Raw genomic sequence first — 19,348 nt, forward strand, 5'->3', positions numbered from 1 at the left:
GTGTGTGTGTGTGGTGCTAACCCCTCTCCTCTGTGTGTGTGTGTGTGTGTGTGTGTGTGTGTGTGTGTGTGTGTGTGTGTGTGTGTGTGTGTGTGTGTGTGTGTGTGTGTGTGTGTGTGTGTGTGTGTGTGTGTGTGTGTGTGTGTGTGTGTGTGTGTGTGTGTGTGCGGTGCGGAGCTAACACTCTCCTCTGTTCCAGCAGGTTCAGCCTGTAAGACAGAGGTGGGTGTGTCCTCCTGTCTCCTCACCCCCACCGCCTCACCTAGAGACTCTGGTCTGGCAGAGGACAGAGGCATGAACGGAGGACTGTGAGTATCACCTCAGAGAGAGAGAGGCATGAACGGAGGAGTGTATCACCTCAGAGAGAGAGAGGGTGGGAAGGAGGTAGGAGGAGAGAGAGACAGAGGGGATGAATGAAGCAAGGAGAGTCAATATATTTCACATGAATGAGAGAGGAGTAAATGAGGAAGTCTGAGTGAGCTGGAGGAAAGAGGGAGGAGGGAGGAGCAGATGAGTGTATGGGATGAAGGAGGGAGGGAGGGAGGGAGGAGCAGATGAGTGTATGGGATGAAGGAGGGAGGGAGGGTGGGAGGAGCAGATGAGTGTATGGGATGAAGGAGGGAGGGAGGGAGGGAGGAGCAGATGAGTGTATGGGATGAAGGAGGGAGGGAGGGAGGAGCAGATGAGTGTATGGGATGAAGGAGGGAGGGAGGGTGGGAGGAGCAGATGAGTGTATGGGATGAAGGAGGGAGGGAGGAGCAGATGAGTGTATGGGATGTAGGAGGGAGGGAGGGAGGAGCAGATGAGTGTATGGGATGAAGGAGGGAGGGAGGGAGGAGCAGATGAGTGTATGGGATGAAGGAGGGAGGGAGGAGCAGATGAGTGTATGGGATGAAGGAGGGAGGGAGGGAGGGAGGAGCAGATGAGTGTATGGGATGAAGGAGGGAGGGGAGGAGCAGATGAGTGTATGGGATGTAGGAGGGAGGGAGGGGAGGAGCAGATGAGTGTATGGGATGAAGGAGGGAGGGAGGGAGGAGCAGATGAGTGTATGGGATGAAGGAGGGAGGGAGGAGCAGATGAGTGTATGGGATGAAGGAGGGAGGGAGGGAGGGAGGAGCAGATGAGTGTATGGGATGAAGGAGGGAGGGAGGAGCAGATGAGTGTATGGGATGAAGGAGGGAGGGAGGGAGGAGCAGATGAGTGTATGGGATGTAGGAGGGAGGGAGGGAGGAGCAGATGAGTGTATGGGATGAAGGAGGGAGGGAGGGTGGGAGGAGCAGATGAGTGTATGGGATGAAGGAGGGGGGGAGGGTGGGAGGAGCAGATGAGTGTATGGGATGAAGGAGGGAGGGAGGGTGGGAGGATCAGATGAGTGTATGGGATGAAGGAGGGAGGTAGGGTGGGAGGAGCAGATGAGTGTATGGGATGAAGGAGGGAGGGAGGGAGGAGCAGATGAGTGTATGGGATGAAGGAGGGAGGGAGGGAGGAGAAGATGAGTGTATGGGATGAAGGAGGGAGGGAGGAGCAGATGAGTGTATGGGATGAAGGAGGGAGGGAGGGAGGAGCAGATGAGTGTTTGGGATGAAGGAGGGAGGGAGGAGAAGATGAGTGTATGGGATGAAGGAGGGAGGGAGGAGCAGATGAGTGTATGGGATGAAGGAGGGAGGGAGGGAGGAGCAGATGAGTGTTTGGGATGAAGGAGGGAGGGAGGGAGGATCAGATGAGTGTATGGGATGAAGGAGGGAGGGAGGAGCAGATGAGTGTATGGGATGAAGGAGGGAGGGAGGGAGGGAGTAGCAGATGAGTGTATGGGATGAAGGAGGGAGGGAGGGAGGAGCAGATGAGTGTATGGGATGAAGGAGGGAGGGAGGGAGTAGAAGATGAGTGTATGGGATGAAGGAGGGAGGGAGGGAGGGAGTAGCAGATGAGTGTATGGGATGAAGGAGGGAGGGAGGGAGGAGCAGATGAGTGTATGGGATGAAGGAGGGAGGGTGGGAGGATCAGATGAGTGTATGGGATGAAGGAGGGAGGGAGGGAGGAGCAGATGAGTGTATGGGATGAAGGAGGGAGGGAGGGAGGATCAGATGAGTGTATGGGATGAAGGAGGGAGGGAGGGAGGATCAGATGAGTGTATGGGATGAAGGAGGGAGGGAGGGAGGGAGTAGCAGATGAGTGTATGGGATGAAGGAGGGAGGGAGGGAGGATCAGATGAGTGTATGGGATGAAGGAGGGAGGGAGGGAGGGAGTAGAAGATGAGTGTATGGGATGAAGGAGGGAGGGAGGGTGGGAGGAGCAGATGAGTGTATGGGATGAAGGAGGGAGGGAGGGAGGATCAGATGAGTGTATGGGATGAAGGAGGGAGGGAGGGAGGAGCAGATGAGTGTATGGGATGAAGGAGGGAGGGAGGGAGGAGCAGATGAGTGTATGGGATGTAGGAGGGAGGGAGGGAGGGAGGAGCAGATGAGTGTATGGGATGAAGGAGGGAGGGAGGGAGGAGCAGATGAGTGTATGGGATGAAGGAGGGAGGGAGGGAGGAGCAGATGAGTGTATGGGATGTAGGGGGGAGGGAGGGAGGAGCAGATGAGTGTATGGGATGAAGGAGGGAGGGAGGAGCAGATGAGTGTATGGGATGTAGGAGGGAGGGAGGGAGGAGCAGATGAGTGTATGGGATGAAGGAGGGAGGGAGGGAGGAGCAGATGAGTGTATGGATGAAGGAGGGAGGGAGGAGCAGATGAGTGTATGGGATGAAGGAGGGAGGGAGGGAGGGAGGAGCAGATGAGTGTATGGGATGAAGGAGGGAGGGAGGAGCAGATGAGTGTATGGGATGAAGGAGGGAGGGAGGGAGGAGCAGATGAGTGTATGGGATGTAGGAGGGAGGGAGGGAGGAGCAGATGAGTGTATGGGATGAAGGAGGGAGGGAGGGAGGGAGGAGCAGATGAGTGTATGGGATGAAGGAGGGAGGGAGGGTGGGAGGAGCAGATGAGTGTATGGGATGAAGGAGGGGGGGAGGGTGGGAGGAGCAGATGAGTGTATGGGATGAAGGAGGGAGGGAGGGTGGGAGGATCAGATGAGTGTATGGGATGAAGGAGGGAGGTAGGGTGGGAGGAGCAGATGAGTGTATGGGATGAAGGAGGGAGGGAGGGAGGAGCAGATGAGTGTATGGGATGAAGGAGGGAGGGAGGGAGGAGAAGATGAGTGTATGGGATGAAGGAGGGAGGGAGGAGCAGATGAGTGTATGGGATGAAGGAGGGAGGGAGGGAGGAGCAGATGAGTGTTTGGGATGAAGGAGGGAGGGAGGAGAAGATGAGTGTATGGGATGAAGGAGGGAGGGAGGAGCAGATGAGTGTATGGGATGAAGGAGGGAGGGAGGGAGGAGCAGATGAGTGTTTGGGATGAAGGAGGGAGGGAGGGAGGAGCAGATGAGTGTATGGGATGAAGGAGGGAGGTAGTGAGGAGCAGATGAGTGTTTGGGATGAAGGAGGGAGGGAGGAGCAGATGAGTGTATGGGATGAAGGAGGGAGGGAGGGAGGAGCAGATGAGTGTTTGGGATGAAGGAGGAGGGAGGGAGGGAGGAGCAGATGAGTGTTTGGGATGAAGGAGGGAGGGAGGAGCAGATGAGTGTATGGGATGAAGGAGGGAGGGAGGAGCAGATTAGTGTTTGGGATGAAGGAGGGAGGGAGGAGCAGATGAGTGTATGGGATGAAGGAGGGAGGGAGGGAGGAGCAGATTAGTGTTTGGGATGAAGGAGGGAGGGAGGGAGGAGCAGATGAGTGAATGGGATGAGGGAGGGAGGGAGGAGCAGATTAGTGTTTGGGATGAAGGAGGGAGGGAGGGAGGAGCAGATGAGTGTTTGGGATGAAGGAGGGAGGGAGGGAGGAGCAGATGAGTGTATGGGATGAAGAGGAGGGAGGAGGGAGGGAGGGAGGGAGGGAGGGAGGAGGGAGGGAGGGAGGGGGGGAGGGAGGGAGGGAGGAGCAGATGAGTGTTTGGGATGAAGGAGGGAGGGAGGAGCAGATGAGTGTTTGGGATGAAGGAGGGAGGGAGGAGCAGATGAGTGTATGGGATGAAGGAGGGAGGGAGGGAGGAGCAGATGAGTGTATGGGATGAAGGAGGGAGGGAGGGTGGGAGGAGCAGATGAGTGTATGGGATGAAGGAGGGAGGGAGGGTGGGAGGAGCAGATGAGTGTATGGGATGAAGGAGGGAGGGAGGAGCAGATGAGTGTATGGGATGAAGGAGGGAGGGAGGGAGGAGGGGATGAGTGTTTGGGATGAAGGAGGGAGGGAGGGAGGAGCAGATGAGTGTATGGGATGAAGGAGGGAGGGAGGGAGGAGCAGATGAGTGTATGGGATGAGGGAGTGAGGGAGGGAGGAGCAGATGAGTGTATGGGATGAAGGAGGGAGGGAGGGAGGAGCAGATTAGTGTTTGGGATGAAGGAGGGAGGGAGGGAGGAGCAGATGAGTGAATGGGATGAAGGAGGGAGGGAGGGAGGAGCAGATGAGTGTATGGGATGAAGGAGGGAGGGAGGGAGGGAGGGAGGGAGGAGCAGATAAGTGTATGGCATGAAGGAGGGAGGGAGGGAGGAGCAGATGAGTGTATGGGATGAAGGAGGGAGGGAGGGAGGAGAAGATGAGTGTTTGGGATGAAGGAGGGAGGGAGGGAGGAGCAGATGAGTGTTTGGGATGAAGGAGGGAGGGAGGGAGGAGCAGATGAGTGTATGGGATGAAGGAGGGAGGGAGGGAGGAGCAGATGAGTGTATGGGATGAAGGAGGGAGGGAGGGAGGGAGGGAGGGAGGGAGGGAGGGAGGGAGGGAGGGAGGAGCAGATGAGTGTTTGGGATGAAGGAGGGAGGGAGGGAGGAGCAGATGAGTGTTTGGGATGAAGGAGGGAGGGAGGAGCAGATGAGTGTATGGGATGAAGGAGGGAGGGAGGAGCAGATGAGTGTATGGGATGAGGGAGGGAGGGAGGAGCAGATGAGTGTATTGGATGAAGGAGGGAGGGAGGAGCTGATGAGTGTATGGGAGGGGGGAGGGAGTAGCAGATGAGTGTTTGGGATGAAGGAGGGAGGGAGGGAGGAGCAGATAAGTGCATGGGATGAAGGAGGGAGGGAGGGAGGAGCAGATGAGTGTTTGGGATGAAGGAGGGAGGGAGGAGCAGATGAGTGTATGGGATGAAGGAGGGAGGGAGGAGCAGATGAGTGTATGGGATGAGGGAGGGAGGGAGGAGCAGATGAGTGTATGGGATGAAGGAGGGAGGGAGGAGCAGATGAGTGTATGGGAGGGGGGAGGGAGTAGCAGATGAGTGTTTGGGATGAAGGAGGGAGGGAGGGAGGAGCAGATGAGTGTTTGGGATGAGGGAGGGTGGGAGGAGCAGATGAGTGTATGGGATGAGGGAGGGAGGGAGGGAGGAGCAGATGAGTGTTTGGGATGAAGGAGGGGGGAGGGAGGGAGGAGCAGATGAGTGTATGGGATGAGGGAGGGAGGGAGGAGCAGATGAGTGTATGGGATGAGGGAGGGAGGGAGGAGCAGATGAGTGTTTGGGATGAAGGAGGGAGGGAGGCAAGAGATGTAGTGTGTAACATGAAAGTCTAGTCCTTTTAACTAAATGACAGTTACAAGATGCAAACACTTAAATTCTCTCCTCTCTCTTTACCCCCCTATCTCTCTCCTCCTCCCCCTCTCTACCCTCCCGCTCTTTTTATAGGTTTGTGAAGTCTGAGCTGGGCAGTCTAAACCCAGTCAACTGGACAGTGTCTGACGTGGTCAGTTACTTCACGTCAGCAGGGTTTCCAGAACAGGCCTTAGCCTTCAGGACTCAGGTGAGATGAGACAGACAGCAGGGTTTCCAGAACAGGCCTTCAGGACTCAGGTGAGATGAGACAGACAGCAGGGTTTCCAGAACAGGCCTTAGCCTTCAGGACTCAGGTGAGATGAGACAGACAGCAGGGTGTCCAGAACAGGCCTTCAGGACTCAGGTGAGATGAGACAGACAGCAGGGTGTCCGGAACAGGCCTTCAGGACTCAGGTGAGATGAGACAGACAGCAGGGTGTCCAGAACAGGCCTTCAGGACTCAGGTGAGATGAGACAGACAGCAGGTTTTCCAGAACAGGCCTTCAGGAGTCAGGTGAGATGAGACAGACAGCAGGGTTTCCAGAACAGGCCTTCAGGAGTCAGGTGAGATGAGACAGACAGCAGGGTTTCCAGAACAGGCCTTCAGGACTCAGGTGAGATGAGACAGACAGCAGGGTTTCCAGAACAGGCCTTCAGGACTCAGGTGAGATGAGACAGACTGCAGGGTCCAGAACAGGCCTTAGCCTTCTGGACTCAGGTGAGATGAGACAGACAGCAGGGTTTCCAGAACAGGCCTTAGCCTTCAGGACTCAGGTGAGATAAGACAGACAGCAGGGTTTCCAGAACAGACCTTCAGGAGTCAGGTGAGATGAGCCAGACAGCAGGGTGTCCAGAACAGGCCTTCAGGACTTAGGTGAGATGAGACAGACAGCAGGGTGTCCAGAACAGGCCTTAGCCTGCAGGACACGGGTGAGATGAGACAGACAGCAGGGTTTCCAGAACAGGCCTTCAGGACTCAGGTGAGATGAGACAGACAGCAGGGTTTCCAGAACAGGCCTTCAGGACTCAGGTGAGATGAGACAGACAGCAGGGTTTCCAGAACAGGCCTTCAGGACTCCGGTGAGATGAGACAGACAGCAGGGTGTCCAGAACAGGCCTTCAGGAGTCAGGTGAGATGAGACAGACAGCAGGGTTTCCAGAACAGGCCTTCAGGACTCAGGTGAGATGAGACAGACAGCAGGGTTTCCAGAACAGGCCTTCAGGACTCAGGTGAGATGAGACAGACTGCAGGGTTAAAGAACAGGCCTTAGCCTTCTGGACTCAGGTGAGATGAGACAGACAGCAGGGTTTCCAGAACAGGCCTTAGCCTTCAGGACTCAGGTGAGATAAGACAGACAGCAGGGTTTCCAGAACAGACCTTCAGGAGTCAGGTGAGATGAGCCAGACAGCAGGGTGTCCAGAACAGGCCTTCAGGACTCAGGTGAGATGAGACAGACAGCAGAGTTTCCAGAACAGGCCTTCAGGACTCAGGTGAGATGAGACAGACAGCAGGGTGTCCAGAACAGGCCTTAGCCTGCAGGACACGGGTGAGATGAGACAGACAGCAGGGTTTCCAGAACAGGCCTTCAGGACTCAGGTGAGATGAGACAGACAGCAGGGTGTCCAGAACAGGCCTTAGCCTGCAGGACACGGGTGAGATGAGACAGGCAGCAGGGTTTCCAGAACAGACCTTCAGGAGTCAGGTGAGATGAGACAGACAGCAGGGTTTCCAGAACAGGCCTTCAGGACTCAGGTGAGATAAGACAGACAGCAGGGTTTCCAGAACAGACCTTCAGGAGTCAGGTGAGATGAGCCAGACAGCAGGGTGTCCAGAACAGGCCTTCAGGACTTAGGTGAGATGAGACAGACAGCAGGGTGTCCAGAACAGGCCTTAGCCTGCAGGACTCAGGTGAGATGAGACAGACAGCAGGGTTTCCAGAACAGGCCTTCAGGACTCAGGTGAGATGAGACAGACAGCAGGGTTTCCAGAACAGGCCTTCAGGACTCAGGTGAGATGAGACAGACAGCAGGGTTTCCAGAACAGGCCTTCAGGACTCCGGTGAGATGAGACAGACAGCAGGGTGTCCAGAACAGGCCTTCAGGAGTCAGGTGAGATGAGACAGACAGCAGGGTTTCCAGAACAGGCCTTCAGGACTCAGGTGAGATGAGACAGACAGCAGGGTTTCCAGAACAGGCCTTCAGGACTCAGGTGAGATGAGACAGACTGCAGGGTTAAAGAACAGGCCTTAGCCTTCTGGACTCAGGTGAGATGAGACAGACAGCAGGGTTTCCAGAACAGACCTTCAGGAGTCAGGTGAGATGAGCCAGACAGCAGGGTGTCCAGAACAGGCCTTCAGGACTCAGGTGAGATGAGACAGACAGCAGGGTTTCCAGAACAGGCCTTCAGGACTCAGGTGAGATGAGACAGACAGCAGGGTGTCCAGAACAGGCCTTAGCCTGCAGGACTCAGGTGAGATGAGACAGACAGCAGGGTTTCCAGAACAGGCCTTCAGGACTCAGGTGAGATGAGACAGACAGCAGGGTTTCCAGAACAGGCCTTCAGGACTCAGGTGAGATGAGACAGACAGCAGGGTTTCCAGAACAGGCCTTCAGGACTCCGGTGAGATGAGACAGACAGCAGGGTGTCCAGAACAGGCCTTCAGGACTCAGGTGAGATGAGACAGACAGCAGGGTTTCCAGAACAGGCCTTCAGGACTCAGGTGAGATGAGACAGACAGCAGGTTGTCCAGAACAGGCCTTAGCCTGCAGGACACGGGTGAGATGAGACAGACAGCAGGGTTTCCAGAACAGGCCTTCAGGACTCAGGTGAGATGAGACAGACAGCAGGGTTTGCAGAACAGACCTTCAGGACTCAGATGAGATGAGACAGACAGCAGGGTGTCAAGAACAGGCCTTAGCCTGCAGGACTCAGGTGAGATGAGACAGACAGGAGGGTTTCCAGAACAGGCCTTCGCCTTCAGGACTCAGGTGAGATGAGACATACAGCAGGGTTTCCAGAACAGGCCTTCAGGACTCAGGTGAGATGAGACAGACAGCAGGGTTTCCAGAACAGGCCTTCAGGACTCAGGTGAGATGAGACAGACAGCAGGGTGTCCAGAACAGGCCTTCAGGACTCAGGTGAGATGAGACAGACAGCAGGGTTTCCAGAACAGGTCTTCAGGACTCAGGTGAGATGAGACAGACAGCAGGGTTTCCAGAATAGGCCTTCAGGACTCAGGTGAGATGAGACAGACAGCAGGGTGTCCAGAACAGGCCTTAGCCTTCAGATCACCAGGGAGCATCAGAGATCTAGCTACCACACCTGACAACCCTTTAGCAGTGCGACATAGCTGTAGTTACTGTGTAGTTACTCTATTGGGTAACTACTATGTGTCTTATCTAGAATTACTTACTATGTAACTACTCCATGTACCTACTATATTATAGCTTTGTAACTAAATATATTCCGTCTCTGTCTCTCTCTGTCGCTCTCTCTCCACCCAATCAGGAGATAGATGGGAAGTCCCTCCTCCTGATGCAGCGTAATGATGTCCTGACAGGCCTGTCAATCAGGCTAGGCCCCGCCCTGAAGATCTATGAGCGCCATGTGAAGGTTCTGCAGAGAACACACTTTGAAGAGGACGACTGATGACTCTACCTGGAGAGACACACACACACACTCCTCCTCTCTCAGCTTTAACTAAGGAACATTCCAATCCCCAAACCCTGACTCCTGAACTCTAAACTGACCAACTCTCTCCAGGCCCCAACTCTCCTCTCCTCCTTCATCCAGCTCTCCTCTCACATCCCCCTCTCCTGGACTCAACTCTCCTCTCCTTCATCCAGCTCTCCTCTCACATCCCCCTCTCCAGGCCCCAACTCTCCTCTCCTCCTTCATCCAGCTCTCCTCTCACATCCCCCTCTCCAGGCCCCAACTCTCCTCTCCTCCTTCATCCAGCTCTCCTCTCACATCCCACTCTCCTGGACTCAACTCTCCTCTCCTCCTTCATCCAGCTCTCCTCTCACATCCCCCTCTCCTGGCCCCAACTCTCCTCTCCTCATTCATCCAGCTCTCCTCTCACATCCCTCTCTCCTGGACTCAACTCTCCTCTCCTCCTTCATCCAGCTCTCCTCTCACATCCCCCTCTCCAGGCCCCAACTCTCCTCTCCTCCTTCATCCAGCTCTCCTCTCACATCCCCCTCTCCTGGCCCCAACTCTCCTCTCCTCCTTCATCCAGCTCTCCTCTCACATCCCCCTCTCCTGGACTCGTTTCCCCTCTCCTTCTTCATCCAGCTCTCCTCTCACATCCCCCTCTCCTGGACTCGTTTCCCCTCTCCTCCTTCATCCAGCTCTCCTCTCACATCCCCTCTCCTGGCCCCAACTCTCCTCTCCTCCTTCATCCAGCTCTCCTCTCACATCCCCCTCTCCTGGACTCAACTCTCCTCTCCTCCTTCATCCAGCTCTCCTCTCACATCCCCCTCTCCTGGCCCCAACTCTCCTCTCCTCATTCATCCAGCTCTCCTCTCACATCCCCCTCTCCTGGACTCGTTTCCCCTCTCCTCCTTCATCCAGCTCTCCTCTCACATCCCCCTCTCCTGGCCCCAACTCTCCTCTCCTCCTTCATCCAGCTCTCCTCTCACATCCCCCTCTCCTGGCCCCAACTCTCCTCTCCTCCTTCATCCAGCTCTCCTCTCACATCCCCCTCTCCTGGACTCGTTTCCCCTCTCCTCCTTCATCCAGCTCTCCTCTCACATCCCCCTCTCCAGGCCCCAACTCTCCTCTCCTCCTTCATCCAGCTCTCCTCTCACATCCCCCTCTCCTGGACTCGTTTCCCCTCTCCTCCTTCATCCAGCTCTCCTCTCACATCCCCCTCTCCAGGCCCCAACTCTCCTCTCCTCCTTCATCCAGCTCTCCTCTCACATCCCTCTCTCCAGGCCCCAACTCTCCTCTCCTCCTTCATCCAGCTCTCCTCTCACATCCCCCTCTCCAGGCCCCAACTCTCCTCTCCTCCTTCATCCAGCTCTCCTCTCACATCCCCCTCTCCTGGACTCAACTCTCCTCTCCTCCTTCATCCAGCTCTCCTCTCACATCCCCCTCTCCTGGACTCAACTCTCCTCTCCTCCTTCATCCAGCTCTCCTCTCACATCCCCCTCTCCTGGCCCCAACTCTCCTCTCCTCCTTCATCCAGCTCTCCTCTCACATCCCCCTATCCTGGACTCAACTCTTTGGGAGAGAACACACAGAGAGAGAGAGAGAGAGAGAGGGGGAGAGAGAAGACAATGGAATAGAGAATCCTTGGATTTTATACTTGATGATGTTTTGACGGACAGACCACCAAACAGAGACGAAGAAGAAATAAGGAAATAGGGAAAGAGAAGAAGAGAAGATGTTGCTATTGAATGTGTTTAACAGGCTTTGGTCTGGCATGTGTTTATTTGAAGTTCTGCTTTGACCTTTGAACCTTTTTGAAGGACATTAGCCGCTGCTTTAGACTCCTGAACAATCAACCAATCACCTGAACATTGGCTACATTCCACTTCTCTTGAAGTGATCACATGTACCCCCTGGTGGATTTAAAAGGCATGGAATGGTTACAGTATATGGTGGCCATTGTGTCCACCTGGCTGAAGGGATCCTCCTCACTCAGATCACAGATCCAGGATCAGCTTATCCTCCCCATATCCAATCGGGGTTTTACACGCAAAACTGATCATAGATCAGTGTCTAAAGACAACTACATAACTGGTCTTTTAATTGTTCCTTTTGATTGTTTAAGGAAAACTTCATCCTCCTCTGAGGCTGTGTCCCAACTGGCACCCTGTTTCTTTTATAGTGCACTGCTTTTGAGCAGGGCCCCGAGGACTTCGTGCACTGCTTTTGACCAGGGCCCCGAGGGCTTTGTGCACTACTTTTGACCAGGGCCCGAGGGCATGGTGCACTGCTTTTGACCAGGGCCCCGAGGGCTTTGTGCACTGCTTTTGACCAGGGCCCCGAGGGCTTTGTGCACTGCTTTTGACCAGGGCCCCGAGGGCATGGTGCACTGCTTTTGACCAGGGCCCCAAGGGCTTTGTGCACTGCTTTTGACCAGGGCCTATTGGACTCAGTGCACGGCCCTGGTCTAATGTAGTGCACTAGGAATAGGGTGCATTTGGGACGCAGACCGAGTCACCTACTAGGATGCAGGGCAGTGTTCAGGAGTGTCGACAGTGAGCAGCACCTGTGTAACCTCACAGACAGGAAGTCAGTGAGCAGAACCTGCGTAACCTCATAGACAGGAAGACAGTGAGCAGCACCTGCTTAACCTCAGAGACAGGAAGACAGTGAGCAGCACCTGCGTAACCTCACAGACAGGAGACAGTGAGCAGCACCTGCGTAACCTCACAGACAGGAAGACAGTGAGCAGCACCTGCTTAACCTCACAGACAGGAAGACAGTGAGCAGCACCTGCGTAACCTCACAGACAGGAAGACAGTGAGCAGCACCTGCGTAACCTCAGAGACAGGAAGACAGTGAGCAGCACCTGCGTAACCTCACAGACAGGCACAGACGCGTGAGCAGCACCTGCGTAACCTCACAGACAGGAAGACGGTGAGCAGCACCTGCGTAACCTCACAGACAGGAAGACAGTGAGCAGCACCTGCGTAACCTCACAGACAGGAAGACAGTGTTCAGGAGTGTCGACAGTGAGCAGCACCTGCGTAACCTCACAGACAGGAAGACAGTGAGCAGCACCTGCGTAACCTCACAGACAGGAAGACGGTGAGCAGCACCTGCGTAACCTCACAGACAGGAAGACAGTGTTCAACGTGCTTCATTCAGAACAACCTTTGGTCCGACAGAAAACAACATTCATTCAAACCATTATGCAACCTCTCTGTTGGAGTTAGAGGCTGGGGATGATGTTGACAGTGGAACACTTTGTAACCTCCAGACTAAACTGTTATTGTTAGCAGGTCTATGTATTTTTGTAACACTGTCTATGGGTTGTTTAGAACAAACAGTGGACCTCTAAGATGATAGAGGGAGAGGGAGACACGGGACCAGAACAGGACAGTTTTTTGTGTCAGTGTTTTTTTGGGGAAATGTAAAGGATACATTTTATACAAAAGTGAAGCCGCTTCAAATACCCAAAACCCCTTGTCCCCTGAGCCTTCCCAATCCCAAACATATACCCAGCCCTGCCCAGCCTCTACCCTCACTTCACCTGGTCTAACCTATTCATGACAGGATATACCCAGCCCTGCCCAGCCTCTACCCTCACTTCACCTGGTCTAACCTATTCATGACAGGATATACCCAGCCCTGTCCAGCCTCTACCCTCGCTTCACCTGGTCTAACCTATTCATGACAGGATATACCCAGCCCTGTCCAGCCTCTACCCTCACTTCACCTGGTCTAACCTATTCATGACAGGATATACCCAGCCCTGTCCAGCCTCTACCCTCGCTTCACCTGGTCTAACCTATTCATGACAGGATATACCCAGCCCTGTCCAGCCTCTACCCTCACTTCACCTGGTCTAACCTATTCATGACAGGATATACCCAGCCCTGTCCAGCCTCTACCCTCGCTTCACCTGGTCTAACCTATTCATGACAGGATATACCCAGCCCTGTCCAGCCTCTACCCTCACTTCACCTGGTCTAACCTATTCATGACAGGATATACCCAGCCCTGTCCAGCCTCTACCCTCACTTCACCTGGTCTAACCTATTCATGACAGGATATACCCAGCCCTGTCCAGTCTCTACCCTCGCTTCACCTGGTCTAACCTATTCATGACAGGATATACCCAGCCCTGCCCAGCCTCTACCCTCACTTCACCTGGTCTAACCTATTCATGACAGGATATACCCAGCCCTGTCCAGCCTCTACCCTCGCTTCACCTGGTCTAACCTATTCATGACAGGATATACCCAGCCCTGCCCAGCCTCTACCCTCACTTCACCTGGTCTAACCTATTCATGACAGGATATACCCAGCCCTGTCCAGCCTCTACCCTCGCTTCACCTGGTCTAACCTATTCATGACAGGATATACCCAGCCCTGTCCAGTCTCTACCCTCGCTTCACCTGGTCTAACCTATTCATGACAGGTCTGGTCTAACCTATTCATGACAGGTCTGGTCTAACCTATTCATGACAGGTCTGGTCTAACCTATTCCTGACAGGTCTGGTCTAACCTATTCATGACAGGATATACCCAGCCCTGTCCAGCCTCTACCCTCGCTTCACCTGGTCTAACCTATTCATGACAGGATATACCCAGCCCTGTCCAGTCTCTACCCTCACTTCACCTGGTCTAACCTATTCATGACAGGATATACCCAGCCCTGCCCAGCCTCTACCCTCACTTCACCTGGTCTAACCTATTCATGACAGGATATACCCAGCCCTGCCCAGCCTCTACCCTCACTTCACCTGGTCTAACCTATTCATGACAGGATATACCCAGCCCTGCCCAGCCTCTACCCTCACTTCACCTGGTCTAACCTATTCATGACAGGATATACCCAGCCCTGCCCAGCCTCTACCCTCACTTCACCTGGTCTAACCTATTCATGACAGGATATACCCAGCCCTGTCCAGTCTCTACCCTCGCTTCACCTGGTCTAACCTATTCATGACAGGTCTGGTCTAACCTATTCATGACAGGTCTGGTCTAACCTATTCATGACAGGTCTGGTCTAACCTATTCATGACAGGTCTGGTCTAACCTATTCATGACAGGTCTGGTCTAACCTATTCCTGACAGGTCTGGTCTAACCTATTCATGACAGGTCTGGTCTAACCTATTCATGACAGGTCTGGTCTAACCTATTCCTGACAGGTCTGGTCTAACCTATTCCTGACAGATCTGGTCTAACCTATTCCTGACAGGTCTGGTCTAACCTATTCATGACAGGTCTGGTCTAACCTATTCCTGACAGATCTGGTCTAACCTATTCATGACAGGTCTGGTCTAACCTATTCATGACAGGTCTGGTCTAACCTATTCCTGACAGGTCTGGTCTAACCTATTCCTGACAGATCTGGTCTAACCTATTCCTGACAGGTCTGGTCTAACCTATTCATGACAGGTCTGGTCTAACCTATTCATGACAGGTCTGGTCTAACCTATTCATGACAGGTCTGGTCTAACCTATTCCTGACAGGTCTGGTCTAACCTATTCCTGACAGATCTGGTCTAACCTATTCCTGACAGGTCTGGTCTAACCTATTCCTGACAGGTCTGGTCTAACCTATTCCTGACAGATCTGGTCTAACCTATTCCTGACAGGTCTGGTCTAACCTATTCATGACAGGTCTGGTCTAACCTATTCATGACAGGCCTGGTCTAACCTATTCATGACAGGTTTGGGTAAATAACAGGAGAAATGTGATAACTAAAACACCAGAGAACTGGGGAAAAAATAGGAGTCAACATCATAAACTGACTGACATACAATGAGTGTACAAAACATTAAGAACACCTTCCTAATATTGACTTGCACCCCTTTTGCCCTCAGAACAGCCTCAATTTGTCGGGGTATGGACTCTACAACGTGTTGAAAGTGTTCCACAGGGATGCAGTTGTGTCAAGTCGGCTGGATGTCCTTTGGTTGGTTAACCATTCTTGATACACACGGGAAACTGTTGAGCGTGAAAAACCCAGCAGCGTTGCAGTTCTTGACACAACGGTGCGCCCGGCACCTACTGCCATACCCCCTACCATACCCACTACCATACCCTGTTCAAAGACACATTTTTCTTGCCCACTCACCCTCTGAATGTCCCACATACACGATCCATGTCTCAATTGTCTCAAGTCTTAAAAATCCTTCTTTAACCACTGATTGAAATGGATTTAACAAGTGACATCAATAAGGGATAATAGCTTTCACCTGGTCAGTCTAGGGGCGGCAGGTAGGCTAGTGGTTAGAGCGTTGGACTAGTAACCAAAAGGTTGCAAGATCAAATCCCAGAGCTGACAAGGTGAAAATCTGGCGTCCTGTTCCTAGGCCGTCATTGAAAATAAGAATTTGTTCTTAACTGACTTGCCTAGTAAAATAAATGTCATGGAAAGAACAGGTGTTCATAATGTTTTGTACACTCAGTGTATATGTAAATAAATGAAATGTAAACACACATTGAAATGAATTGCAAACCCATTGAAGTGAATGTAATGTATTTCAATACAGGGTATTACATCTGTAAAAACTAATCAATCACTCACCACCAGCATTTACTACAGGACTGAGTTCACGTCTCCGTGTTTCACAGCTGTGTTGTGATTGGATACGTTTTGCAGTTCTAGGCTCTCATTGGATGATTTTGCTAGTTGTGGGCTTTCATCTCACTCTGTGTCACTTGTTCTCATTGAGTTATTTGTTGTAAATGGTCGCCAGCTGTTACTGTGTTAGAATGTCCTATTAGGTCTCTGTTCTGTCTGTCACTCTGTCAGACTGTCCTAGCAGGTCTCTGTTCTGACTGTCACTCTGTCAGACTGTCCTAGCAGGTCTCTGTTCTATCTGTCACTGTGTCAGACTGTCCTAGCAGGTCTCTGTTCTGACTGTCCTAGCAGGTCTCTGTTCTGACTGTCCTAGCAGGTCTCTGTTCTGACTGTCCTAGCAGGACTCTGTTCTGACTGTCCTAGCAGGACTCTGTTCTGACTGTCCTAGCAGGTCTCTGTTCTGACTGTCCTAGCAGGACTCTGTTCTGACTGTCCTAGCAGGACTCTGTTCTGACTGTCCTAGCAGGACTCTGTTCTGACTGTCCTAGCAGGACTCTGTTCTGACTGTCCTAGCAGGTCTCTGTTCTGACTGTCCTAGCAGGACTCTGTTCTGACTGTCCTAGCAGGACTGTTCTGTCTGTCCTAGCAGGTCTCTGTTCTGACTGTCCTAGCAGGACTGTTCTGTCTGTCCTAGCAGGTCTCTGTTCTGACTGTCCTAGCAGGTCTCTGTTCTGACTGTCCTAGCAGGTCTCTGTTCTGACTGTCCTAGCAGGTCTCTGTTCTGACTGTCCTAGCAGGTCTCTGTTCTGACTGTCCTAGCAGGTCTCTGTTCTGACTGTCCTAGCAGGTCTCTGTTCTGACTGTCCTAGCAGGACTCTGTTCTGACTGTCCTAGCAGGACTCTGTTCTGACTGTCACTGTGTCAGACTGTTCTAGCAGGTCTCTGTTCTGACTGTCACTGTGTCAGACTGTCCTAGCAGGTCTCTGTTCTGACTGTCCTAGCAGGTCTCTGTTCTGACTGTCCTAGCAGGTCTCTGTTCTGACTGTCCTAGCAGGTCTCTGTTTTGACTGTCACTGTGTCAGACTGTCCTAGCAGGACTCTGTTCTGACTGTCCTAGCAGGACTCTGTTCTGACTGTCCTAGCAGGTCTCTGTTCTGACTGTCCTAGCAGGACTCTGTTCTGACTGTCCTAGCAGGTCTCTGTTCTGACTGTCCTAGCAGGTCTCTGTTCTGACTGTCCTAGCAGGACTCTGTTCTGACTGTCCTAGCAGGACTCTGTTCTGACTGTCCTAGCAGGTCTCTGTTCTGACTGTCCTAGCAGGACTCTGTTCTGACTGTCCTAGCAGGTCTCTGTTCTGACTGTCCTAGCAGGACTCTGTTCTGACTGTCCTAGCAGGTCTCTGTTCTGACTGTCCTAGCAGGTCTCTGTTCTGACTGTCCTAGCAGGACTCTGTTCTGACTGTCCTAGCAGGTCTCTGTTCTGACTGTCCTAGCAGGACTCTGTTCTGACTGTCCTAGCAGGTCTCTGTTCTGACTGTCCTAGCAGGTCTCTGTTCTGACTGTCCTAGCAGGTCTCTGTTCTGACTGTCCTAGCAGGTCTCTGTTCTGACTGTCCTAGCAGGTCTCTGTTCTGACTGTCCTAGCAGGTCTCTGTTCTGACTGTCCTAGCAGGTCTCTGTTCTGACTGTCCTAGCAGGTCTCCACAGCATTCTGGGAGTACTGTTCTGTCTGTAAAGTGAAATCCCCTGGTTGCTCGTTTTATGTTTTCTATTGTAAACAATGAGATGCTTTTGGAATAAAAGTCTAAAGCAAAACATTCCAGTTACCGCTGTGTGCGACTCTGTACCGCTGTGTGTCACTCTGTACCGCTGTGTGTCACTCTGTACCGCTGTTTGTCACTCTGTACCGCTGTGTGCGACTCTGTACCGCTGTGTGTCACTCTGTACCGCTGTGTGTCACTCTGTACCGCTGTTTGTCACTCTGTACCGCTGTGTGCGACTCTGTACCGCTGTTTGTCACTCTGTACCGCTGTGTGCGACTCTGTACCGCTGTTTGTCACTCTGTACTGCTGTGTGCCACTCTGTACCGCTGTGTGTGACTCTGTACCGCTGTGTGTGACTCTGTACCGCTGTGTGCCACTCTGTACCGCTGTGTGTCACTCTGTACCGCTGTGTGTGACTCTGTACCGCTGCGTGTCACTCTGTACCGCTGTGTGTGACTCTGTACCGCTGTGTGTCACTCTGTACCGCTGTGTGTGACTCTGTACCGCTGTGTGTCACTCTGTACCGCTGTGTGTCACTCTGTACTGCTGTGTGTCACTCTGTACCGCTGTGTGTCACTCTGTACCGCTGTGTGTCACTCTGTACCGCTGTGTGTCACTCTGTACCGCTGTGTGTCACTCTGTACCGCTGTGTGTCACTCTGTACCGCTGTGTGTCACTCTGTACCGCTGTGTGTGACTCAGTACCGCTGTGTGTGAATGTCTTGACTCTGCTGCCGGTCGCACATCTAAATCTGTCCATTATACCATATCAGAACATGGTACAAAACTGTCCATTACCAATATCAGAACATGGTACAAAACTGTCCATTACCAATATCAGAACATGGTACGAAACTGTCCATTACCAATATCAGAACATGGTACGAAACTGTTCATTACCAATATCAGAACATGGTACAAAACTGTCCATTACCAATATCAGAACATGGTACGAAACTGTCCATTACCAATATCAGAACATGGTACGAAACTGTTCATTACCAATATCAGAACATGGTACAAAACTGTCCATTACCAATATCAGAACATGGTACGAAACTGTCCATTACCAATATCAGAACATGGTACGAAACTGTCCATTACCAATATCAGAACATGGTACGAAACTGTCCATTACCAATATCAGAACATGGTACGAAACTGTCCATTACCAATATCAGAACATGGTACGAAACTGTCCATTACCAATATCAGAACATGGTACGAAACTGTCCATTACCAATATCAGAACATGGTACGAAACTGTCCATTACCAATATCAGAACATGGTACGAAACTGTCCATTACCAATATCAGAACATGGTACGAAACTGTCCATTACCAATATCAGAACATGGTACGAAACTGTCCATTACCAATATCAGAACATGGTACGAAACTGTCCATTACCAATATCAGAACATGGTACGAAACTGTCCATTACCAATATCAGAACATGGTACGAAACTGTCTATTACCAATATCAGAACATGGTACGAAACTGTCCATTACCAATATCAGAACATGGTGTGTGTGTGTGTGTGTGTGTGTGTGTGTGTGTGTGTGTGTGGTGTGTGTGTGTGTGTGTGTGTGTGTGTGTGTGTGTGTGTGTGTGTGTGTGTGTGTGTGTGTGTGGTGTTAGGGAGTAACAGGGGGAGTGTCTGTCCGGGAGGAGAGGAGGGTGGGGGTATATGACATGATATCTGTTCTGCACTGGGCCACTTTCCAGAGTATGTGAAGGGTGGGGGAGGAGGTGGGACGAGGAGGG

General features: G+C 52.5%; 1 protein-coding gene across 4 annotated transcripts in view; it reads left to right on the forward strand.

Moving 5' to 3' along the window:
- The window catches only part of LOC106564258 (sterile alpha motif domain-containing protein 1), a 23,003-nt gene extending 5,368 nt beyond the window's left edge, over positions 1–17,635 (forward strand). For 2 of the 4 annotated variants that reach the window (XM_082958615.1, XM_082958617.1), the window contains exons 4-6: positions 200–308; positions 5,701–5,815; positions 9,116–17,635. In XM_082958615.1, the coding sequence (XP_082814741.1) occupies positions 200–308; positions 5,701–5,815; positions 9,116–9,256 (365 nt within the window). In that variant the 3' untranslated portion in view covers positions 9,257–17,635. The remainder of the gene's footprint in view (positions 1–199; positions 309–5,700; positions 5,816–9,115) is intronic. The other 2 variants (XM_082958618.1, XM_082958616.1) reach the window with 1 other exon arrangement.
- Positions 17,636–19,348: the final 1,713 nt, after the last annotated feature.

This window comes from Salmo salar, chromosome 12 (assembly GCF_965601325.2).
Source record: "Salmo salar chromosome 12, fSalSal1, whole genome shotgun sequence".
NCBI classification, from domain to species: Eukaryota; Metazoa; Chordata; class Actinopteri; order Salmoniformes; family Salmonidae; genus Salmo; species Salmo salar.